The following is a 21,656-nucleotide window of genomic DNA, read 5'->3' as shown; positions in this document are numbered from 1 at the left end:
AATTCAGACAGACACAAAAACATAACGAATGCCGTTTTTTTGTTGTTGTTGCAAAGATAGCCCAGATCAGTGGTCACTAACAGGCGGATCGGGGTCCATGTCCAGACAAGCATAATGTAAACAGAAGTAATCAATACTCAAAGTGCTTAATTATTAAAATGTGTTGACACAATTATTATCTGCATAATTAGTTGAGACTGTAGAGTCGAGATGCAAAATAGAAAAGGGGGAAATTCAAGCTTTTTCCTCTTTATTTTCTTAAGCAATTTGATCATACAATTTCCAAAATGCCCTACTTTTATTGAATTAATGCGAGAGCATGCAAATCTACAGTCATATGTGAAGCTGTTGCATTGTCAGGTGTTTGTAACTTAATAAATGTGTTTATTGTTCTTTGAATTGTTCTGTAGGCTTTTTTTTTTTTTTTACTAAGCATAGCACAAATCGTACCGTACCGAAACCGTGACCCTAAAACCGTGACGCATACCAAACCGTGAGTAGATTGAACCATTGCACCCCTAATTTAGTTAAAGGGGAAGTTCACCTCAAATTAAATGGCCATTACTTACTCAGCTCTGAATTTTTGTTTTATTGAATATAAGAGAATATAAATTGAACAATGTAGAAAAACAGTAACCACTGACTTCCATAATAGGAAAAACAAATACTAAAGGAAGTCATGGTTGCCGGTTTCCAACATTTTTCAATATCTTCTTTTGTGCTGAACAGAATAAACTAAAGTTGGTTTAGAACAAGTCAAGAGTGAGCAAATGCTTAACATTAATTTTTGTGTGATCTTTCCCTTTAAAAAAAAGGTAGGATGACTGGACAAATGTGGGTATAGAAAAAAGTACAGTGGAAGACTTTGATTGATTAAAAAAATAAATGAAATCTGCAGCAGCTTTAATCTTAGCATCATGGGAATTGTAATTATTTTGATGGTCTCAGTACTTCGTGTTTACAATACAGAAGTGAATCCAATCAGTTTCCTGAGGGTAAACAGTTTTCCATGCCAACTCTCCAGAGGACTTTTTTTTAAAGTCACAATTGCATGCAAATTAGCAAAGCCCAGCAGGGCTCCTTTCAGTGCTTCTGTTTCACATTGGGATTTTGCATGACGGCACATTCTAATAATTAGGCAATTATTCTGCAGAAGACTCATCTTTTGCAGCTGTGAGTGGTTTACGTGTGATTAACTTTAAAATAAGTTTGAGAGATTAGTTAATTTAGCACACATGCTACTAAGTAGGAGCCTGATGTGTTCACCACGGGGCACTGGTCTCAACAGTGTCCTAATTTTGGGTTGCCTGAAATGATCTGTGCTGACAGATAAAGGGGTCCACATTTAGCTAACAAAATTCGCTGTGGCTGACTACACAGAGGAGACCTTAGTATGCGGTCAGCACTGTGAGATATCAACAGCCAGACAAGACGACTGAGTGGAAATGACACCACCTTCCAGTTTCCCATGCAGATTTGGTGCTGTGAACAACTGGGTTGTCAATAACTCTCCTCTGCCCTTCATCTGTTCTATAATGGCTACTAAATAATCAGGGTACATAAATCAATCAAATTTGTTGTTGTGCTTTTGTATTCTGAGAACTCTGCATCATATTAAAAGGTCAAAACTAAATCTTTACCATTTAGTCACTCACTTACAATAGGTTGTTTTCCCGAAGTCATAGATGACGCGTAAAATTCAGATGGAAGGCAGGAAGTGGTTTTTCTACATAGGAATCGCTATCCGAACATGAAAATTGTTTTTAATTGTTAAAAATGGCCAAAATAAGAAATGCCGAACAGCTTTTATAAGCTACATTTCCATCCACCTATTTAAATGCACATTTTGGACATGCGCATAAAAAACGGTTAATGGAAATGCCAAGATAATGCGCATAAAGAAACATATGCACATAACTGAGTAGGATAAACTTTTTATTCGATAAGAAAAGATGCACATAACCTCCGATGGAAACACTATTACTGGACAAATTCCAGTATGCACATTAAAAAAGGTCATGCGATTTTGTAATAAAGAGATCATGTGATGATAAAAATATGTGTGAATGGACAAACCTGCAGGCTGAACACATTGTAAAACATCTGAAATGTTGTTTTGGTCATTCTAAAATGCCGAAACCATTTCAGCATAGTTTTATTATATTATTAATGACCTCCAGGATCAAGAGCGTCTGTGCTCCGCATCTCATGCCTTCAAACGCCACTGCCCGTTCACTGCGTGTCAGGATTGCCTTGTGAGGTGCAAGTCATTTATTAAATGAAGAAACGAGTCACGCAGCTACTCATACTGCAGCAAACCCTGTTTTTACTGTTGAAATTTGGCGCCAGTTAATGAGGAAGTGGAAACACTGCTGTATTCGCACATCTTTTATGTGATAATCCAGTTTTGCGCATAAAGTTAACTCGCATTTTTACAGTAGATGGAAACATAGCTATAGACTTACAAAAGTGTTTGCTCATAAAGGGGGGACAGTTCAAGAAACTGGCTGAAAAACGGAAGAAAAGGTAGCATGTAATAAACTTTTCTTCAATAAATCCATGTGTACAAACTTTTTTTTGAACGCAATAATTCCTTTGCCAGCACCAATAAAGATTATATACAGGCCTAGCTATGTGTATTATATGTGTTATTTAAAAATCAGATACAAACACTTCCACACTTATACAAAATCCAAGAGAACATAATTAACATACCCTGCTATGTAATCGCTGTAAAGAAATATCCATCTTGTTTTGCAATAATCCATGTCTTTACTGGCGTTTTGGTGGAATAAACAACCGTAACATCAACGTCTATATGCGCAGCTGTGGTGAATGTTTGATGGCAAGTTCATTGACCGGACAAAAAAGAAATGCAACACTTGCGACAATCTAGATGGTTATTATTGTGGAGCACTTTTCCCCCTTACAAAAATAAATAAATAAAAATAAATAAATAATAACGAAGATTATGCGTCCATGCTTTTGTTTGATATCCGCACGCAGAACAAACTATAGTAATTTATAATAAGCATGTTTAGTAAAGTGAAGTACCACCACATAGTAAAGTGTATAATGTGTACAACTCTTTGTTAATGAATATTACAGAATACTGTAGCATAGTAAACTGATAAACTGTAATAAATACTTTAACGTTTGTGTAAAGTAACGACAGTTTAACTCAAGTAATTATCTATAGTATGCTTTCAAACACTACTGTATAAGCTAAATGGAAAAAAATACTATATCTACCACCTCAGTGACAGGCAAATATATTTGAGTTTAGTAGAAAACTCGTCCCTCTTCATTATATAAGGATTATACCCAACATATGTGGTTAATTTCTATTTAAATCTCCTTTGAAATATGGCATAAATCACAACAGTATGGGCTTACCCTTATGCCTCCCTTTCAGTTTTTTACTTCCTGCCCTTCTTCTGAATTTTGCACATCACCAGAACCACAAGATTGAAAACAACCTATTGCTGTCAATGCACAGAATGACCTTGATAGCAACATTTTATTAAATAAACACCAGCAATGCATCTATTTTCCTAAACTCCCTGAAACTTCAACTCAAAATGAACACTTATCACCATCCCAAAAAGGCACACTCAGCCCTTACGGTATTCAAATGAGTCAACAGTATTCTTCAATGGATGCTGACTAATAAGTACACTGCAAAGCTTTAGAAAAATAGCAAGGGCACATGTCAGCATAACTCATACGTATTATTAAAGTTACAATGCTATTTTGGAAATGCACAGTTCGAAGAAAGCCATACTTTATTTGGAAAGTGAAGTCTGGTAATATCTTATTTAGACAAAGCAAGTGGTATAATCACTGGTCATGTGATCTTAAGATTGCACCCATGAGACAGCTCAGCTCATGCAAAGTATAACAGTTTATATTTACATTTCTATGACTGACTTCTTTGTCTCAGGCAAGATGTAGTTTAGGGTCTGTAAGTTAATTTATTTATTTTTTATTAATACTTATAAAACCTATATTCATTAACAGTCATTAAATTGGTCAAAGTGTATTAAGAAATATGCAAATGTGTTGCTAACAAATTTATTAGGAGGCTAGGTGAAATATTATGCGGTTCATAAAACATGCAGTCTTGGATATCTCAGGCTAAATATACAGGCCCGCTCTCTTTAGGCATGTCTATTTTCGCTCTATTTAGCTCAATCAGCAGACGCGCAGCCAACCAACAGCCATTTGGTAAACAGTTTGTGAAGGACCGTTAATTAGGAAAACACTGTGCATAAAACACAAATAGCTGGAATCTCAATCTATTTTGGGGCTTGAGAGAAGCTACACTGCGTAGTGTTAATTACTGTACCAAAATGTGTTAAACAGTACAATTTCACAGTTGACATTACCACAGAAAATAATTTTCGTTAACCATTCTAAAACAAAACTATTAATAGAAATGAGCTAACTCTTAACAAAATTGATCATGAATAAATAATATATTACAGCATTAGCATTTAGTAATAAAACTGCAATAAACAGAGACCGGCAATTCATTGCTTAAACAGATGTTTTGGTCCTGTCCATTGTGTAATTTCAGATTCAGTCCATTATTTAGTCCATTAATTATTAGACAGTAATTTAACTTTTAAAAATCATATATCCCATGTCACAAAAACTGCTTTCTTTCATCTGAGAAATATCGCTAAGTTACGAAGTATGCTATCCATCTCAGATGCAGAAAAGCTAGTCCATGCTTTTATGACTTCTAGGCTGGACTACTGTAATGCACTGTTTGCTGGCTGCCCAGCATCCTCTATTAACAAACTTCAGCTAGTACAAAATGCAGCTGCCAGAGTTCTTACCAGGTCTAGAAAATTTGATCACATCACCCCAATTTTATCCTCCTTACACTGGCTGCCTGTTAAGTTTCGTATTGAATTTAAAATATTGCTTCTTACATATAAAGCTTTAAATAATCTAGCTCCTGTTTATCTAACCAATCTTCTGTCTCGCTACAATCCAACTCGCTCTTTAAGGTCTCAAAACTCAGGGCTTCTGGTAGTACCTAGAATAGCAAAGTCGAGTAAAGGAGGTCGAGCCTTCTCATTTATAGCTCCTAAACTCTGGAATAGCCTTCCTGATAACGTCCGAGGCTCAGACACACTCTCCCAATTCAAAACTAGATTAAAGACCTATCTGTTCAGTAAAGCATACACTTAGTGCACCACTTGGGGGCTTCCACACAGGTTATGCATCTTGTTGATATACACTGTGAACATCAGCTACGCTAATTATTTTCTTTATTCTCCATTTCCACCTGGGGATACTCTTCCCGAGGCCCTCAGACTATGCAGAGTCACTGATTCGATCCAAGACCAACGACGAGATGATCCCAAGTTTTTTAAATCCTGGACCTGGCCGAATCCTGAGCAGCTACTGTGATTGGTCATGGAGGAGTGGAGAACATGAGACTGATTCCTGTGACGCTCCAGAGACAGACGAGTCTTCGCTGAGGCCAGCTTCCAGCCTCCGCCACTGAGACTACAGCTCTGCACAAACGTTTGGCCAGCGGAGAAATTAAAATGGTCGTGCCCAACTGAGCCTGGTTTCTCTCAAGGTTTTTTTTTCTTCACTTCCGCCTTTAGTGAAGTTTTTTTTCCCTCTCCGCTGTCGCCACTGGCTTGCATGTTTCGGGATCTATAGAGCTGCGCATCATTGGATTTGCTCTTCAGTATTTGGACTCTCAGTAGTGATTATTAAACCACACTGAACTGAGCTAAACTGAACTGAACTTAAACACTACAAACTGAACTACACTGTTCCTATTTACTGTGACCTTTTATGTGAAGCTGCTTTGACACAATCTACATTGTATAAGCGCTATACAAATAAAGGTGAATTGAATTGAATTGAATATTTAAATAAAGCTGTTTGTATTCATAATTGTATTTCAACTATGAATGGGTTATATACTGTAAATAGGTGTGTGAACCTACACTGGTCTTAAAGTTTAATTCAATTACAATAATCACGTCATCAATTCGGGAAATCATAAACGTTTATATTATATAGTACGCTAAAAACAGTATGCGAGCCAAGTAGTATGTCCGAATACATAGAATACGAAAAACAGTATGTTAGAAGTGCCTAGATGACCTACTACTTCCAGCGAGATATGGAAGTGCACATTGGATGGACGCTACGCTATCCCATGATGCACCGTAAGAGAATTCATGAATAGGAGTGAAGCGACGCAATTGGCGCAGGTACGCCATGTGATGATGACAAAATATAATCCGTAGAAAGTCCGAGCTCCATTCATACTCCTCACATTCATACTGTATAGAATGTACTTTTCTATTGGTTGAGCAGTAAATTTAAATTCAAATGAAGTACCTACTGAGTAGTAGGCAATTTCGGATGCAGCCAATGTATTTTATTTTGGTAAATATTTATAATATTTTATAGCAGAAAACATGTCAGGCCAATTAATTCGAAAGAATTATTGACTTCTGCTGTCTTCATTTGCTTCAAAATCACAGATTTCTATACAGTTTATAATGGCATCTTTAGATATCTTTTCTGCTGGAGGTACTGTTGTCCTAAACAACAAACAAACAAAAAAGATCCTACATATACCGTAGGAACAGTACAGAAAATTTGATCAGTTTTGAAACCCTGAGTTTTCCAAACCGTGGTATACCTTGAAAAAGGTTATCGTCCCATGGCTAATAATGACATGTTCAGAATTGACATGTGATCTTGGGTTCGGTGGTTACTGTCTGTTACTAAACCAATACGATGCACTGTAAAAATTAGGGTTGGGCGATGTCGACCAACTTGGCATTGTACGATGTCTAATGTAAAACATCGTGATAAACGATGTCATCGTTGTAGGTGGCGGTGAATTAATTATGAATGAATTTATAACTAATTAATTATTTGTAGCCTACCGTTCAACTACCTGACCCGCATGGTCTTTGTTTTACCCAAAAACCAAATCCTAAATAAAGATAAGTTACACACAAATTACCACCTGTCAATCACTTTTTATAGGAGACTCTGGCTTGAATAGGCAGATGGTCAGTGTCGTTATAATGGCGTCGACAGACTTGGTTCGTAGTAAAGGTGCACAACCAACAGTATCTGAGGCTTTCGCTAAAATGGCTAAGTACAAGCATGAAAGCGAAAGATTGAAGCAGTGTACTGATGCTGTGACACGTTACCTGATAGATTCAAATGACAGAAGAGTCATTAGATAGAGACAAGATGAATTAAAAATCATGTTTAACAACTATAGTGAGACACGATCCAGCGGTACATCCTTGATAAACTGTCCGACGTGCACTCTGGGGTTTTGTGCTCAAAACACCCACTGACTGTTGGAGCTCAGAGGCACGCATACACTGCAGCGCATGCCTGTGTATGGTCACGTGATGTGCGCTTTCAGCGGTATAGTGTGGAAGGAGGGCTTTTCAGAAATGCTAGGTGAAACGCTAGTGTGGACGTGGATCATTTTCATTCTAAAATGGCACTTTAAATCTAAGACATATTAGTGTAAACGGGGCCGTGTGTATTTTTCACGAGCGGGTTGCTGCTGCGATGGGGACGGGGCGGAGGATCGCGATGCCAGCTCAGCATCGTGATGTCTATTGGCGATGGACGATGGCATTGTCGATCTACCCAAACCTAGTAGAAATGATTCATTTTAACATTCCTAATTTAAACTGGCAAATCGATGCTCGTGCACGCGAGTAACAATCACACGGTATGAATTATCAAAGACACGATATAAGAGAATCGCCGTTGAGTCTCAAACTCCCGTGAGATATTTGGCATGCTAAATATCTGGACCTGTCGGCAATTCAATCATGCCGTGTGAATTAGTTCTGATGGAAAATAACATCAGCGATCAACTACAGCCAATGAGTAAGCAGCATCCACTAGCATGGGTACCTGCAGGCCAGTGGGAGGTTGGGGGAGACATTTAAAGCGCTCATTATCAGTTTATTCGGACCTAAGAAATGGAGGGAAAACTAGTGGAAATTTGGCAGGAGCACCAGTGTCTGTTTGACGTGTCATCTGAGCAATACCAAAACCGGGTCGGAAAAAAAAGTTGAGGAGAAATTGATAATTCCCTTTAAACCCAGGTGAGCAAAATAAGTACAATTTCTACTTCATTAAAGGCTTCTTTCTCATTATATAGTTGATAACAAAATATATACAACGTGACCTCGCATTGTTTCCATGTCCCTTTTCGCGTGTTTGGTTGCGAGACGTAGTTTGGACAAAGTTGTCAGCGATTCTTCCTATTTTTAAGTCATGCAGTGTGAAACCTCCTGTCGCCGATCCATCTTGCAGTGTAAACAAAGCACAACAGAAAGCTAGCCCAGATAGTCATGCAGTGAAAACATCTGTGACACGACTACTTTGAAAATCATGCAGTCTGAACTCAACATAAGATTAACCTGAATGCCTAAGAGTGTTCAACAAATGAAGGTAATGACTTTGATTGGCTTTTAAACCCAGTGAAAGCTCAACTGCAATTATTTTGTAAACAGAAACTTCTGATTTAACTGGATTTAAAAGCAGCCATCTATCAGCAGTACCGAAAAGCAGTTTATAAAACTCAAATGTTATAAAAATGTATGCACCAATTGCTAACAAAATAATAGCATGTAAGAAAACGTATACATGTGTACATGACAAACTGTACGCTGAGCCAAGTCACGCCATGTACCTGGCTGTCCCATCTAATCCCATTTCTCTCATCTTACAGACCTGATCTCATTTCCAACATCTATCCCAGACCCATGTAGGGAAATCTCTCTTCTGGAAATGCCCTGCTTTGGCTTGATTTTGCAGAGGGATATAGCTAATCCTGCGTCGCACAATTTGATCAGCATTGACTATCCAACGTGCACCCACACTGATTAAACCGAACAAAAAGTAATGGGCCAGGTTAGGTCTAAAGCTGTGTGCTCCGAGTGATTAGGTGACTGATGTGTATGCTTATATAGAACTAATCCTCTTGGTGAAACAGTAACCTTGAGTGCGTTGGGTGCTGATGCAGGCAACAGCAGAGGATGAAAACCTTCCTGCCGGGCTGATTTCAGAACTGTTGAGTGATGAGCGAGCTCCTTTAATACACTGTCAACTCACTCAGTGGGCTTTATGAGGTAAAAAAATGACTCTGGATTTTTAATGGCATAAGCAACATAAGGCCCCAGTGGCTTTGAAAAATAGTATAATCCTTCAGCAGGCCAGTGATTACCACTGCACTAATACCTCTTTCTGTCAACATGAATCAAGAAAGCAGAGCAAAGGTCACAGGGCAATGGCAAGAACAGGAAGAGACCTACAATAGTTTTCAAACTATAATTGGAATAAGAATTGTAGAAAACAGAAAACAAATATTATGTCACATATCTAGAGCAGATATCACAGACAAACCAGCACTTTTGTAATAAACCACTGTTCAAAACAAATTCAGTGTGAGGATTTTACAAATCTGTGATGGTGAATCAATACAACTATTATTTGATTAATAATTTATCTATTTTTGTATTTTAAAAACTACTCCGAGATTTTTAGAATTCCCTACTGATCTTAAAAAACAGGTAGTGACTCTCAATCTGCTACTTGGTATGCATTAGGAGGCATTAGCAAACTTGCAAGGCTGTCTGATGGTGACTTAAAATCTCATTAAAATAAACTAAATACCTTCAAAATCAAGAAATTTCTTAACTCACTAGAGCTTTTTTCCTGTGATTAATGTAATAGGCTATGTGGTAGCTTAATTTAGCCTACATTTAAGCTATTTTTAGATCTGGAAAAATCATGTTTATCAATAAAACCCTAAGTAAACCAATAAATAAAATAAAATAAGGCTATAGACATTTTATAATGAATATACTTTTTTTCTAGTTCCAAAACTTTAGCAGTGATGTCATAGAAGGACCATTTTGGGTTATTTTCCAACAGCACAAACCAGGTGCTAGTTTGGATCCGTCGATATTTTGCAGAGCCTTCTAAGAACTGCTCAGCTTTTCCACCAGAGAGCCTACCATGGAGTTTGGTCTGATGTCACTGCATACATCTCATCTTTCCCACCAATGCAAATGTGGAAGTGTCAAATACAAATGCAGCATCAATGATGCATTGTTAATGTCAATAACTTTGCGAACCTACACTGGCATCCAAATACAGCACATCCAAAGTGTTCATGCAGAGCCACATGGTTTGTATAGATGGAAATTATGAGCGATAATAATGTGTGCATGCAGATGAAGAACATAAGGAAGAATAACGTGTTTGCAAACAGTGCCATAATTTGAATAGACAGACATTAGAAGAAATAATGGGTTCATTATTATGTGAAGTAAACAAATTTGGGCGACACGGTGGCTCGGTGCTTAGCACTGTCACCTCACAGCAAGAAGGTTGCTGATTCGAGTCCCAGTTGGGTCTGTTGGCATTTCTTTGTGGAGTTTGCATGTGCTCACAGTGTTTGCTCCGATTCCCACTACAGTCCAAAGACATGCGCAATTGGTAAATTAAATAAATAAATTGTCTGTAGTGTATGCGTGTGAATGAGTGCGTGTGGATGTTTCCCAGTACAGGGTTTCAGATGGAAGGGCATCCGCCTATGTAAAACATATGCTGGATAAATTGGTGGTTCATTCCGCTGTGGCGACCCCTGCTTCATAAAGAGACTAAGCCGAAGGAAAACGAATGAACAATTAAACGAATTTCATCTCGCAATATCAATCACTAACCAACCAATCAGGTGCACTCAAACGCACATAAATAGTCTGCCTTCCTTCTTTTAGTCTCTTATGATGCTTAGAGTTTCTATTCATCTCATTTGCCACGGTAGTCCTGCCCTCAGCACCTAATGAAAGGGGTTCTTTTAGCCCAGCATTGTTTTGGTGCTACTTAAAAACTATTTTCCTGTTTCAGAGCTGGGCTTAGGGTGTCAAAAGAAAAAAAAAGATTTAAAACTAGGCTCTGGCTCCAAACTAGCATTGTAACGGTTTTTGTTAAAAGGGAACTGTGAACAGTTATTAAAAAATATGTCTTACGATAAAGATCATTTAAAAAAAATCTAAAAGAACTTTATTTTTTTAATTATTATTATAAAGAACGTTCTGTGCAATGGAAAGTTTTCATGTATGTCAGGGCTATTCAGTTAGTTTGTCATGGGGGTCAGTTTATGAAAAGCATCCAAAACGAAGGGCCGCAGTGATATATGAGTAATATGAGTGATGACACAACAGCATACAAGAGCCCATATTCTGTATTTTTGCTCCTTAAGACACCCACGCTGTATTTTTCTACATAAAAATGTTGATATATTGTATTTTGAAACTACATAATATCAGTGACTTGTACAATAGGCTTCTTCTACATTCAGACACATTTATATGTTGTTTTGAACTGCATAACAATTAGGGATGCAACAATTATAGATTTTGGTTGTACGATTATATAGAATAATCATGGTTTCACTGTTATCACGTCTAATGTAAATTTAAGCTTTATATTAGGAAAGTATTTAGATTAATTGTTGTTTTCATTTGCATTCATACATACATAATCATTTTAATGATCATTTGTTTAACAAATCTTTTGTTTGCATTACACTATATGCCACGCACAACTCTCACCGATACGGCGTGAGATGTTTTCTACTGCGTGTGCCCGGAAAGCTTTGAGTGCGTTGCTCTTCTTGCGCATGTATATTGGCATATATTCTTACATTAGAAATAACAAACTTGTGTGCGGAAAAGATGTGATATTGGAATGGCCCACCGCTATAGTTAATCTAGTGTGTTTGCGTATTAGTCTCGGTATAAGTTTGGAACTTTAAACTAGCGCACAGCTGGCATAACTTTGTTTAGTTGCAGCAGTTTCATTTTGTGCAACAGAAACGTGGCGTTGAGAAGCTTTTAAGATAATTAACCATGACGAATTAAAGCGCAGTAAATAGTGAAATCGGCTAATTGTTGCATCCCTAATAATGATAGTGCATTGTACAAAAGGTCTTTTTTACAAACATATCCAAATGTTTTCGGCTGCTCACACCACTCGCTTAATATCAGGTGACTCATGCTCTGCGCAGCCTTCAACTGCAGCTCGTGCTGTATTGAACAGCTGCATGTCACTTCATAACTATAGCGACCGTTTTTCGACTGAACTAAATTTATTTTTGATATCTTTTTCACACTAATTGGAGGGCCGGAACAAATTGCCTCGTGGGCTGGGTTCGGCCTGCGGGCCGCCAATTGAATAGCCCTGATGTATGTTAAAGGTACTTGCCAAGAACCCTTATATTTGGTAGTGCATGAAAGAAATGCATTTGTGCACATACAGGAGAGATATGCCATCTTTCCAAAAGACATTTGTCTCAACAACTGTAAATTTACTTTTATTTTCATAAAAACAACAACAACAATGGTCTTGCATCTAAAACAAACTAAGGCCCTGTTTACACTAATACATGATGGCATTTTAGAACGAAAACGATCCACGCCTACACAATGGCACATCACGTGACTGACCACACACACACACTGTCTTGTGCTGCAGTGTATGTGGAGGTCTGAGCTCCAGGCAGTCAGCGGGTGCTTTGAGCACACCTCCTCAAACGAGCAGCGCACTTCAGACAGTTCATCAAAGATCTACCGCTGGACCCTCACTTGTAGTTGTTAAACGTGATATTTAACTCATCTTGTCTCGATCTAACGACTCTTCAGTCCTTTGAATCTATTACTTGTTCTCAGGTAACATGTTTTGGCTGAGTGCAAAGATAAGTTAATATATTAATTTATATAACCGCGTACACTGATTCTGCACATTTGACTGATTGCCTTTATTTCCTATATTGTATAAACTTATTGTTTTTTATACTTTTGCGGTGGCCATTATTGATTATTAAAACTGATACTCAGCAAAGAGACAGTGTTTGTTTCATATATTTTTAATGAAAATGAAAGGAGGCAGTCATGTTATAGGCTCTGTTTTGTTATAAATATGCATACAGTGAAGATGACGCTCATATAAATATGTAGCTACATGACGCTTCAACATTTTTGGTGTCTGTTAAGATGTTAATATCAAAATGAAAATAGGCAGTTCCTTATATCATGTTTTCATTTTATTGTTAAGACAACATAGGCTGTGATGTGAATGAGGTTATAAAGTACACTGTTCCATTTGAAGATTTACCTGACATGTCCTCGGGAGTTGTGAAGTCAGAACTTAAGGAAAGGGTGCAAGACTGAAATCTGTGCACTTAATATTGAGGAAAAGCCCCAATCAGATAGGTGAATCTCTGCTGATGTCTGTTTCCCCCCCATCCACACCGACATTGAGCGTATTAAAATGAAACAGCCTCTTCAGCGTTTTCAAAAAGCTTTGTTTTTAGCGTTCAAAGACTCAGGGGTAGTGTGGACGGAAGCCGCAACCGTAGCAAAACTTATGCGTTTTAAACTAAAACATATTAGTGTAAACAGGGCCTAACTAAAAGTCAAACATGTTGAACTACTTGGTCTACAATTTAGCAGCATTTAACAAAAAGTGAAACAAAACAGTACCTGCTTTACAAAATAAACCCCATTTTTTCCTGGGTAAATCAGTGTTAATATTCAGCACAACCCAATATTGCACAGCAACATTCATACAAGCTCAACACATATGCACAGCGTGAGATGGTAAAAATAAATCATGCCTTGGGGAACTGCCAGTGGGCTCTCTAATAGAATACTTCCCCTCAGGCCATGGCAAACAAAGACTAAACTGTTCAATGTCACAGTGACTCATTTGATTCACAGGGGGAAGTGCCACAGATTTAGGAATCAAAGGTACCCTACGAGCACCAACTTTTTCCAGCAGAGTGAGTATTATTCTAGAAGAAATTCAATAAAGCGTTATCAGTACAAAAGGCTATCTTTTAGAAGTTATCTTTCGCCTTTATTTTCAAGCTAGGTGGAGGCCATGTTGCAATGTCATTGATATGATAAAGTACAGTGTTAAGGTGCAGCCTATAATAAGGGTCAAATGCATTGTGTGGCTGTAGATATGCATGTTCTGTTCAATGAAACATGTTTGAGCTGATGTCACTTACCTCTGTGAGTGCATGGAGCTGACCTTCCTGTACACACACCCCCATGAATCTACATCACAAAAACACACACAGAAAAGAGAGTTTAATGCTCTGAAACACCAGCAACGCGCAAGAGCAAATTCAGAATTTTCACCTAGACTGAGCTGCTGCCATCTGTGCCAGCGCTTTCTCTGAGGCTGCTGTCCAATAGGCTTATTTAATGTCTACGCTCATTTCGGTGTCAAAAATGGTTTTTACAAATGACACCATAAACTCAGACAGGTTTATGGTGCTGTAGATCAACAAAAGCTATAAAAATGTGAGACTGTCTCCAGTCGACTGGAGGGTGAAACTGTCATATGAATGGGCACAATGGTATAGTAAAAGCAGGATTTCTGCTGTAAAAACAAACAGTTAACTGTTTTTCTGTTCTGCTGTTTCTTCTTCTTCTTTTAAAGATGGAAAACAGAAAAAAAAGAGTAAATCAAAATGTTAGAATTCATTTTTTTGGTCTTTTACTTAGGATGCAATGCAAATATTCTTACATTAAGTAGTTGTCCACTATGAGATCCTATTTTAAACTTTAGTTCATGTGTTATGAAGCTGTGTGAACATAAACAACATCTCTGAATGTAATACGCTCAATGCAAAGAGAGACATTGGCTTTTAGCAGTTAGCTTAACGAAGACTACAGTGAACAAAGTTTGGAGACTACAAAGAAATACATCAAGATTAATGAGATCATAAACCCTTTAGGTTACGTTCATACACTCTGTGCAATGAAGGGGCGTGGCTAGATGGCCTGAAATGTTACAGCACAGAAAGCTAATATGCTGTCCAAATGCTTCTATTTCCACAGAGCTTGTTTTGTATCTGTATTTGGGCTTCCAAAGGACACGAAACAAAGAGAGAAGTGCTTACAATTTTATTTTAATTATGTTCCAGAGAATTAAAAAAATATACATAGCTAGCATTTGACAAAGGAGAGCTTCCAGAATCTCTCTCTGTTCAGTGCTGGATTCAGCTAAAAACTCCTCAAAGAAGGAGCAGCTCCAACCATGATAGAAAAAGCTGTGGATTGTGAAACACAACCTGTACGTATTTTTATGCTAAAATTGATCTATTACATGCATAGTTTTTAGCATTTGTAGCAAGGATGTAAACAAAGGGAAATGCTGTTTGGCACCGTTAACAATTTAGCTACAAATTCATATTTATCCGTCAAACCGCTGTAAACACCCACAATCTTCAGCAGCGCTGCATTGTCTCTCTTTGTGGCCGCTTTCCCTGCGTTCTACATCCCAAATAACAAATCCGCAAAAGATATGTGAAGGTTTCACATTACTACATGCTTATTAACCGAATATATATATATATATATATATATATATATATATATATATATATATATATATATATATATGAAAGACACTTGTCAGATTTTATTTTAGAGAGCAGGCATGAGGTTCAGCTGTGTCCTTTTCATTTTCTGTCTGATTCAGGCTCAGGTTACACTGACTGACAGTATTTACACAACAGAGGCACAGCGTGTGCTAGAAGAGGCGTAACGCATCCTGGTGACGGTGAGCTGATCCGCGAATCCGCACATTATGTTAGCTGACCAATCAAAGCCTTTAAAAGGGTGGGCTTTCGAAGGAACTAGGAAATATAACAGTCGTTTTCATGTTAGCTGAGTAGCTGTATATAAATAAAGATATTTGAAAAAATAATGTGATTTTCTACAAATGAAGCATGAGTACACATGCAAAGCATCTTATAAACGCAACCAAGCATTAAAAATAGACTCTAGACCACCTCTTTAAGTGCAGCAGGGTCTACACAGCAATGACTGAATTTGCACGTTGAATTTAAGTAATGAATAACGAGTTGTTCTATCACACAACAGTCAGCAATATTTTTTTTTTAAGTGAATGAATTTTTTAAAATATTGTATTTAACAATTATGCATTAATTTAAAAATTAAACAGAACTGACAGAAATATTCTGTAACATTATAAGTACTATTTCGCATAAGTCCTAAATACTCTTCTTATAAAACACTTGAATAATAAAATGTTTGAAAGAGACATCTTTTAAAACATAAAAAAACATTTAAATGGTACTACGTATGTGACCACATAAATACAGCTAAATCAGTCACATGCTTTGCTGTCCATCGTTATTTCAACAGCACAGCAAAACATTACAAAAAGCCATTAGCAGAGTCAACTTTTCAGAAAGCCATCACCTGTACAAGCAAATCATGAACAGTCAAAACAACAGATTAAAACACACACACACACAAACCAAACATATGTGCACTATAAGGCTTACACAATACAGTAATACAGTGTGTGGCCTTTCACAAATTTGTTGTCAGCCATGACACACAAGGTATCTATATCTCTGAACGGCCACCTCACACTAGTCATTACGCAGAACACAAACTTGTCAGTGTTTTCCAAATTACGGCCCCATAAACCCCAAACGTGACTTTTATTGTGGGTCTGTGTTGGGATTTCTTCAACAAAGATCCCTCAGCCTTCTCCTGTCTCGCTGGTCTCTCCACCCCCATTCAGTAAGACGCAACAATGGTGTGATTGTAAACCACACACAGACCCTCTCTCTCTCGCTTTCATCCACCCACAAACTCACATTCTGCTCGACAACCAAGCCAAATATCACCAAAATGAAAACAACCCCAGACATATTTCGAGAAAATGAAATGCGTACAGTAGAGTTGATTAAAAAGACTGCAGCGTTCTAAATTTAAGTGTCATTTTGTCATAGAAACCTATTGATCACTAGATAAAAATAAACTATTAAATATTAAAAAAAAGAATAATAAATGAATCAATCAAAAATAGATGGTCCACATCTATACAACTTTTTGATTTCCGATTTCGCTGGACAACCTCAAATGACAAAATGCACAATTTCCTCGCCGTGCTGATGCGAAGATCCAAGAGTACAACTTTCTTTTTGATCTCAATGAAATCTAGACCCAGGATGTCGTTTCACTCCATTTATTGTTAATGGATTTCTGACCTGATTTCTGCGGAACGGGGAGGAAGAGGTCATCCCTGCGTTTCCATTACAAAGGAGAGAATGATTCGCAATGAAAGCGACACTCCCACGGTCTGACCGTTTGAAAGACGGCATTAATTTTGTGCCACTGGCAGTGCATAAAGCGAGGCACGCTCCCTGTTCAAAGAGTAGGAAAGCTAATATTAATATTAAACTGCATCATCCGCTGCTTTATATGAATCCCGCAGTCCTGTTTTTCTTTGAAACGTGTGTTATTTCCATCATCCCTTTCAGTTACAAGCACATTAAATTCACTTTTATTGGCATCAGCTCCTTAGTTTCTTGTTGGAGTAAACCGCAAATGCAATCACCAGCTCTATAAAGTAACCGCACAGAGACACTCGGCAGTAGAAAACTTGAAAAGAGAGTAGACTGGCATTTACAATCACATTTTTCATGAAGCCAGGCCCGAACTTTGAGCCTTGCTCATTTTATATTCCTCCACTCCTCTACTCTCAGTGTATGAATTGTTGTCCTTTCTTTATCTAAAAAAAGCTTCTCTGCATGATCATTTTAACACAAATGCATAAGAAAAGAAAGCATTAGTTCCTTTTTAAATTCACAGAAAAGTGACACAAAGGAAAACCCACTGTGATAACTTTGTAAAGCAAACCTGAGAATGTTTGGGTGAGACAGTCGGTTCATGAGTTGAACTTCTCGCAGCATGTTGGCACGATTACTGCTCAGCTTGTTCATCTTTAGTGCCATTACCTGGTCCGAAGCTCTGTGGCGCACCTAAAACAAAGACAAATAAACAGAATTGTTTTTACTGTGTGTTTGTATATCTTGAGCGTTCTGTTGCTGCAAACCAAATAAATAATTGTATAGTAAGTTCTGATTCATTAGTGTTCATGCTTTTATTTTCAAAGCCAAGCCCAAGCCCAAATATGTAAAACAGCTTTCATGATGTAGCTAAATTCTGTGACAGAACTTTTTAAATCATCAAAAAAAAAGTGTGCTGGTTGAATAAACTAGCTGTACTTGTGCAAATGCAATGTAATTGTTATAAGCTGAAAATAGGAATGGATCGAAGTATCAACTGCTGATGTTTATTGAATGACTTTGGATTAATTTAAAGCAATTGGCGATAATATAAAAAAGGGCCAATGCTTTTTTTTTTATATATTATGCAAAAAGGTACACAAATTGAGATCACATTCAAATGGAAAAAAGAGAGAAAAAAAAAAACCAACAACAACAAGAATAACAAAACAACAAATACTAATTACAAGAACTATATCAACCACTACAGTGTTTCCTGTAGGACATTTTCTAGCAGTGGTGGCAGGCCGTTTTTTACACAGATCTACCAAATACAAATGCCGTGAGCGCAGTATTACAAGTCGAGATCGCATTTATGTAATAGCCTACAAGCATGCCAATCTCCTTGCTTGCTTGCCGATTTCCTCTGCTTGTGCACAAAACTTCTTGCACACCCTCAAATATACGCTGCACAAGCACAGATCTTCCACGTCTCCAACATTTAAAAGATTTGCTAGGAATATTTATGAATGTCTCCAATAGACCTACAGAGCGGTATTAACGCGTCCTGAAGTAAAGTGAAACGGCTATACGTTGTGTTTGCTGGCCTCACGCACTTGTCATTCAGCCAGACAGTCAGTCAGCATGTAACCTTAAAGGGTTAAACAAATGCTATTTCTACAGCTGCTACTACAGCTACTACTACTACCACAACTACAACTATTACTACGAGTACTACTACTTTAACCGCTACTACTACAACAACAACAACAACTACTCCATTAACATGAGTAGAAGTAATAATATTACTGATAATAATGATATTTAGGGGGCAACGCAGTGGTGCAGTAGGTAGTGCTGTCGCCTCACAGCAAGAAGGTTGCTGGTTCGAGCCTCAGCTGGGTCAGTTGGCATTTCTGTGAGGAGTTTGCATGTTCTCCCTGCGTTCGCGTGGGTTTCCTCCGGGTGCTCCGGTTTACCCCACAGTCCAAAGACATGTGGTACAGGTGAATTAGGTAGGCTAAATTGTACGTAGTGTATGAGTGTGTATGGATGTGTGTGAATGTTTCCCAGTGATGGGTTGTGGCTGGAAGGGCATCCGCTGCGTAAAAACATTCTGGATAAGTTGGCGGTTATTCCGCTGTGGCAACCCCGGATTAATAAAGGGACTAAGCCAAAAAGAAAATGAATGAATGAATGAATGAATGATAATCAGGAGGTGAAGATGGTAAAAAGGGCCAATGTTGATGGTTTATTAATCACATAGATATCTTTTGAATAATCCAACGTTCTTACCAAAACAAAATGCTCAGAAAGCAAATGGTGTGCACCATGCTGAAGCGTTTGTATGTCAAACAAAAGTTACTCTTCTTTAAAAAATATATTGTTAGCAAATAATGAATAGCAATAAATAAATAAATAAATAAAATCTAACCTTTGAAAATTGTCATATTGTATTTTTTAATCTTAACTTGTGCTTCTCTTAAAATTTTGGACAGTTCATTGCCAAATGGATCCAATCCATGTTCTGTAAAATGCAGTTAACATCCCCAAATACACTAGAAAAAGAACTAGCTAGTACTATATGCATGCATGCATCTCAATAAGAGAATCGGCCAAGGTTTTTTGTTAAAATCGGTATTGGTAAAAATAAATAAATAAATAAAATCTGTGCATCCCTAGTTGAGAGCTGTTCTTATGAAATGTGTAAATTAGTCAAAACAGCACCAGTAATTCCTGTCAAACCCACACATGAAGATGCATTTCTGGCACATCTATTGAACTCGCCAACAAAACCGACATAACAAGAAAAAACAGGTATGCTTGAGCATTCTATCCTTTTTATGAGCCCATCTTGTGACATCATGTCCTGTTTTTGATAAATTTAGATGTCTTTTGTCTGCGTTGCATTCATATTTTAGCTAAACCACACCTCAGTTGTTTGGAAATGTGAACCTTATTTGAGTAAACCACACTAACAGAGCAAATCGCACCACAGTTATCTGTAATCTAAGCGAACATGTTAAGTGTGAACAACACGGCTTTCCTCTAAATGTGAAACCATAGGAATAGAAGGAACTCATTGAAGTTCTTATATGGTCTGAAAGTTTATCTTAAAGGCATACAAAGACTGCAGATTTTCGTTCAGTACATCTTGCTTCTCATAAACTATTGACTGAGGTATTTCCTTACATTCCATTGTAGAAAGTAAAACCCACAGCTTTATACCAACAATACCACTCAAATGGGAAGTACCATCAAAGGCCACAAACAATGAGAATGAAGAGAATCGTTATTTCACAACCAAAACTCTAAATCACAAGATAAAGAAAGGAAATAAACACTACATGAGACACTACTGGACATCTGTGGTTAGGGGTTTTGCAACATCTCTGAAAAGTGCTTCTGCAGATCTGTTTCCCAGTTTCCTCTTTGTGCTTTCATCTCTCTGACCAATAAAAAGACATTTAGGCAAAACAAATATCAACCACAGGATGTCCTCATGAGTGCAAAAAAAAAATAACCATCTTCTATGAAAAATGCTGACTTCCTCAAAACGTATGCAGTGATGAAAGGACAACACAGGCTCACTCAAAATGCAATGCTAGGGAAATAAAACAATGAAAGTCTGTGGTTAGCTGTCAATTTTGCATTTGTAACACCTAGAAACAGTGTGAGCTTTGTTAAAATATCACTTTAGCATGGCACAGGCTGTATGGCGACCAATCTCACTTTGGGAGATCAGCCGTCTAGGAAGAACCCATTTCATGCGGCCACCTACAGTGAGAGCCGCCTGTCAGACATGGACCCAGATGCTTCCTCTACAGCACCCAAACTCTCAATCTGTTCTGCTATTATCAAGTCACAGCTTGATACCCATGGTACAGATACACAATTCTGGGATAATGTTTCGATTCCTTAAATAGTGGACAGATAGAGAATTGAGCAATTTGATTATTTAGGGATTTTGTGGGGTTTTAGGATGTTTGTTTAAGCTTCTCATATGATAGTAGAATATAATAGATTGAAGCTTGTTTCTTCAAATGAACTGAAAAAGGCTATAATTGCATTAGATTCCCAGACGGGTTCTTGTGGACCCCCAACACAGCTGGTATTTGGCTCACCGTATTACCCCAGTCTGTGCCACATGCAGACACCCCCTGCCTGTCATCCTAAAACCATTAAATCTCAGCCACCTGTGTGGGCAAGAGAGGGAATATTCTTAATGGATATATAATAAATCACCAGTTACTATCCAGTAATGTCCTGCGATTGTAAGGAACGCATGCTTGGGGGGTTTTGGGAAATGCAAGTCTGACTGACCAATGTATTATCATTTACCCAGGAATAGGCATGGGCAGGTATAGATTTTTCATGGTATGATAAACTTGGGTAAAAAATACCACGTTATCACTGTATTGTGATTATTGCTCTAAAATAAATTATTTTTAAAATGTCTGAGTAAAAAACAATAACAACTGTTTACCCCATTGAACAC

The 21,656-nt window shown here is 37.7% G+C and overlaps 1 protein-coding gene across 2 annotated transcripts in view; it reads right to left on the bottom strand.

Moving 5' to 3' along the window:
- tesk2 (testis associated actin remodelling kinase 2) overlaps positions 1–21,656 on the bottom strand; it is a 49,691-nt gene that overhangs the window by 15,818 nt on the left and 12,217 nt on the right. For both annotated transcript variants that reach the window (XM_056476392.1, XM_056476385.1), the window contains exons 3-4: positions 17,790–17,911; positions 14,111–14,159 (exon numbers count right to left, since the gene is read on the bottom strand). In XM_056476392.1, coding sequence (XP_056332367.1) covers positions 14,111–14,159; positions 17,790–17,911 — 171 coding nt within the window. The remainder of the gene's footprint in view (positions 1–14,110; positions 14,160–17,789; positions 17,912–21,656) is intronic.

Source organism: Danio aesculapii, chromosome 2 (assembly GCF_903798145.1).
Source record: "Danio aesculapii chromosome 2, fDanAes4.1, whole genome shotgun sequence".
Taxonomy (NCBI): Eukaryota; Metazoa; Chordata; class Actinopteri; order Cypriniformes; family Danionidae; genus Danio; species Danio aesculapii.
Note: the sequence above shows the minus strand (reverse complement) of the source record. Positions and strands in the feature narration are given on the sequence as shown.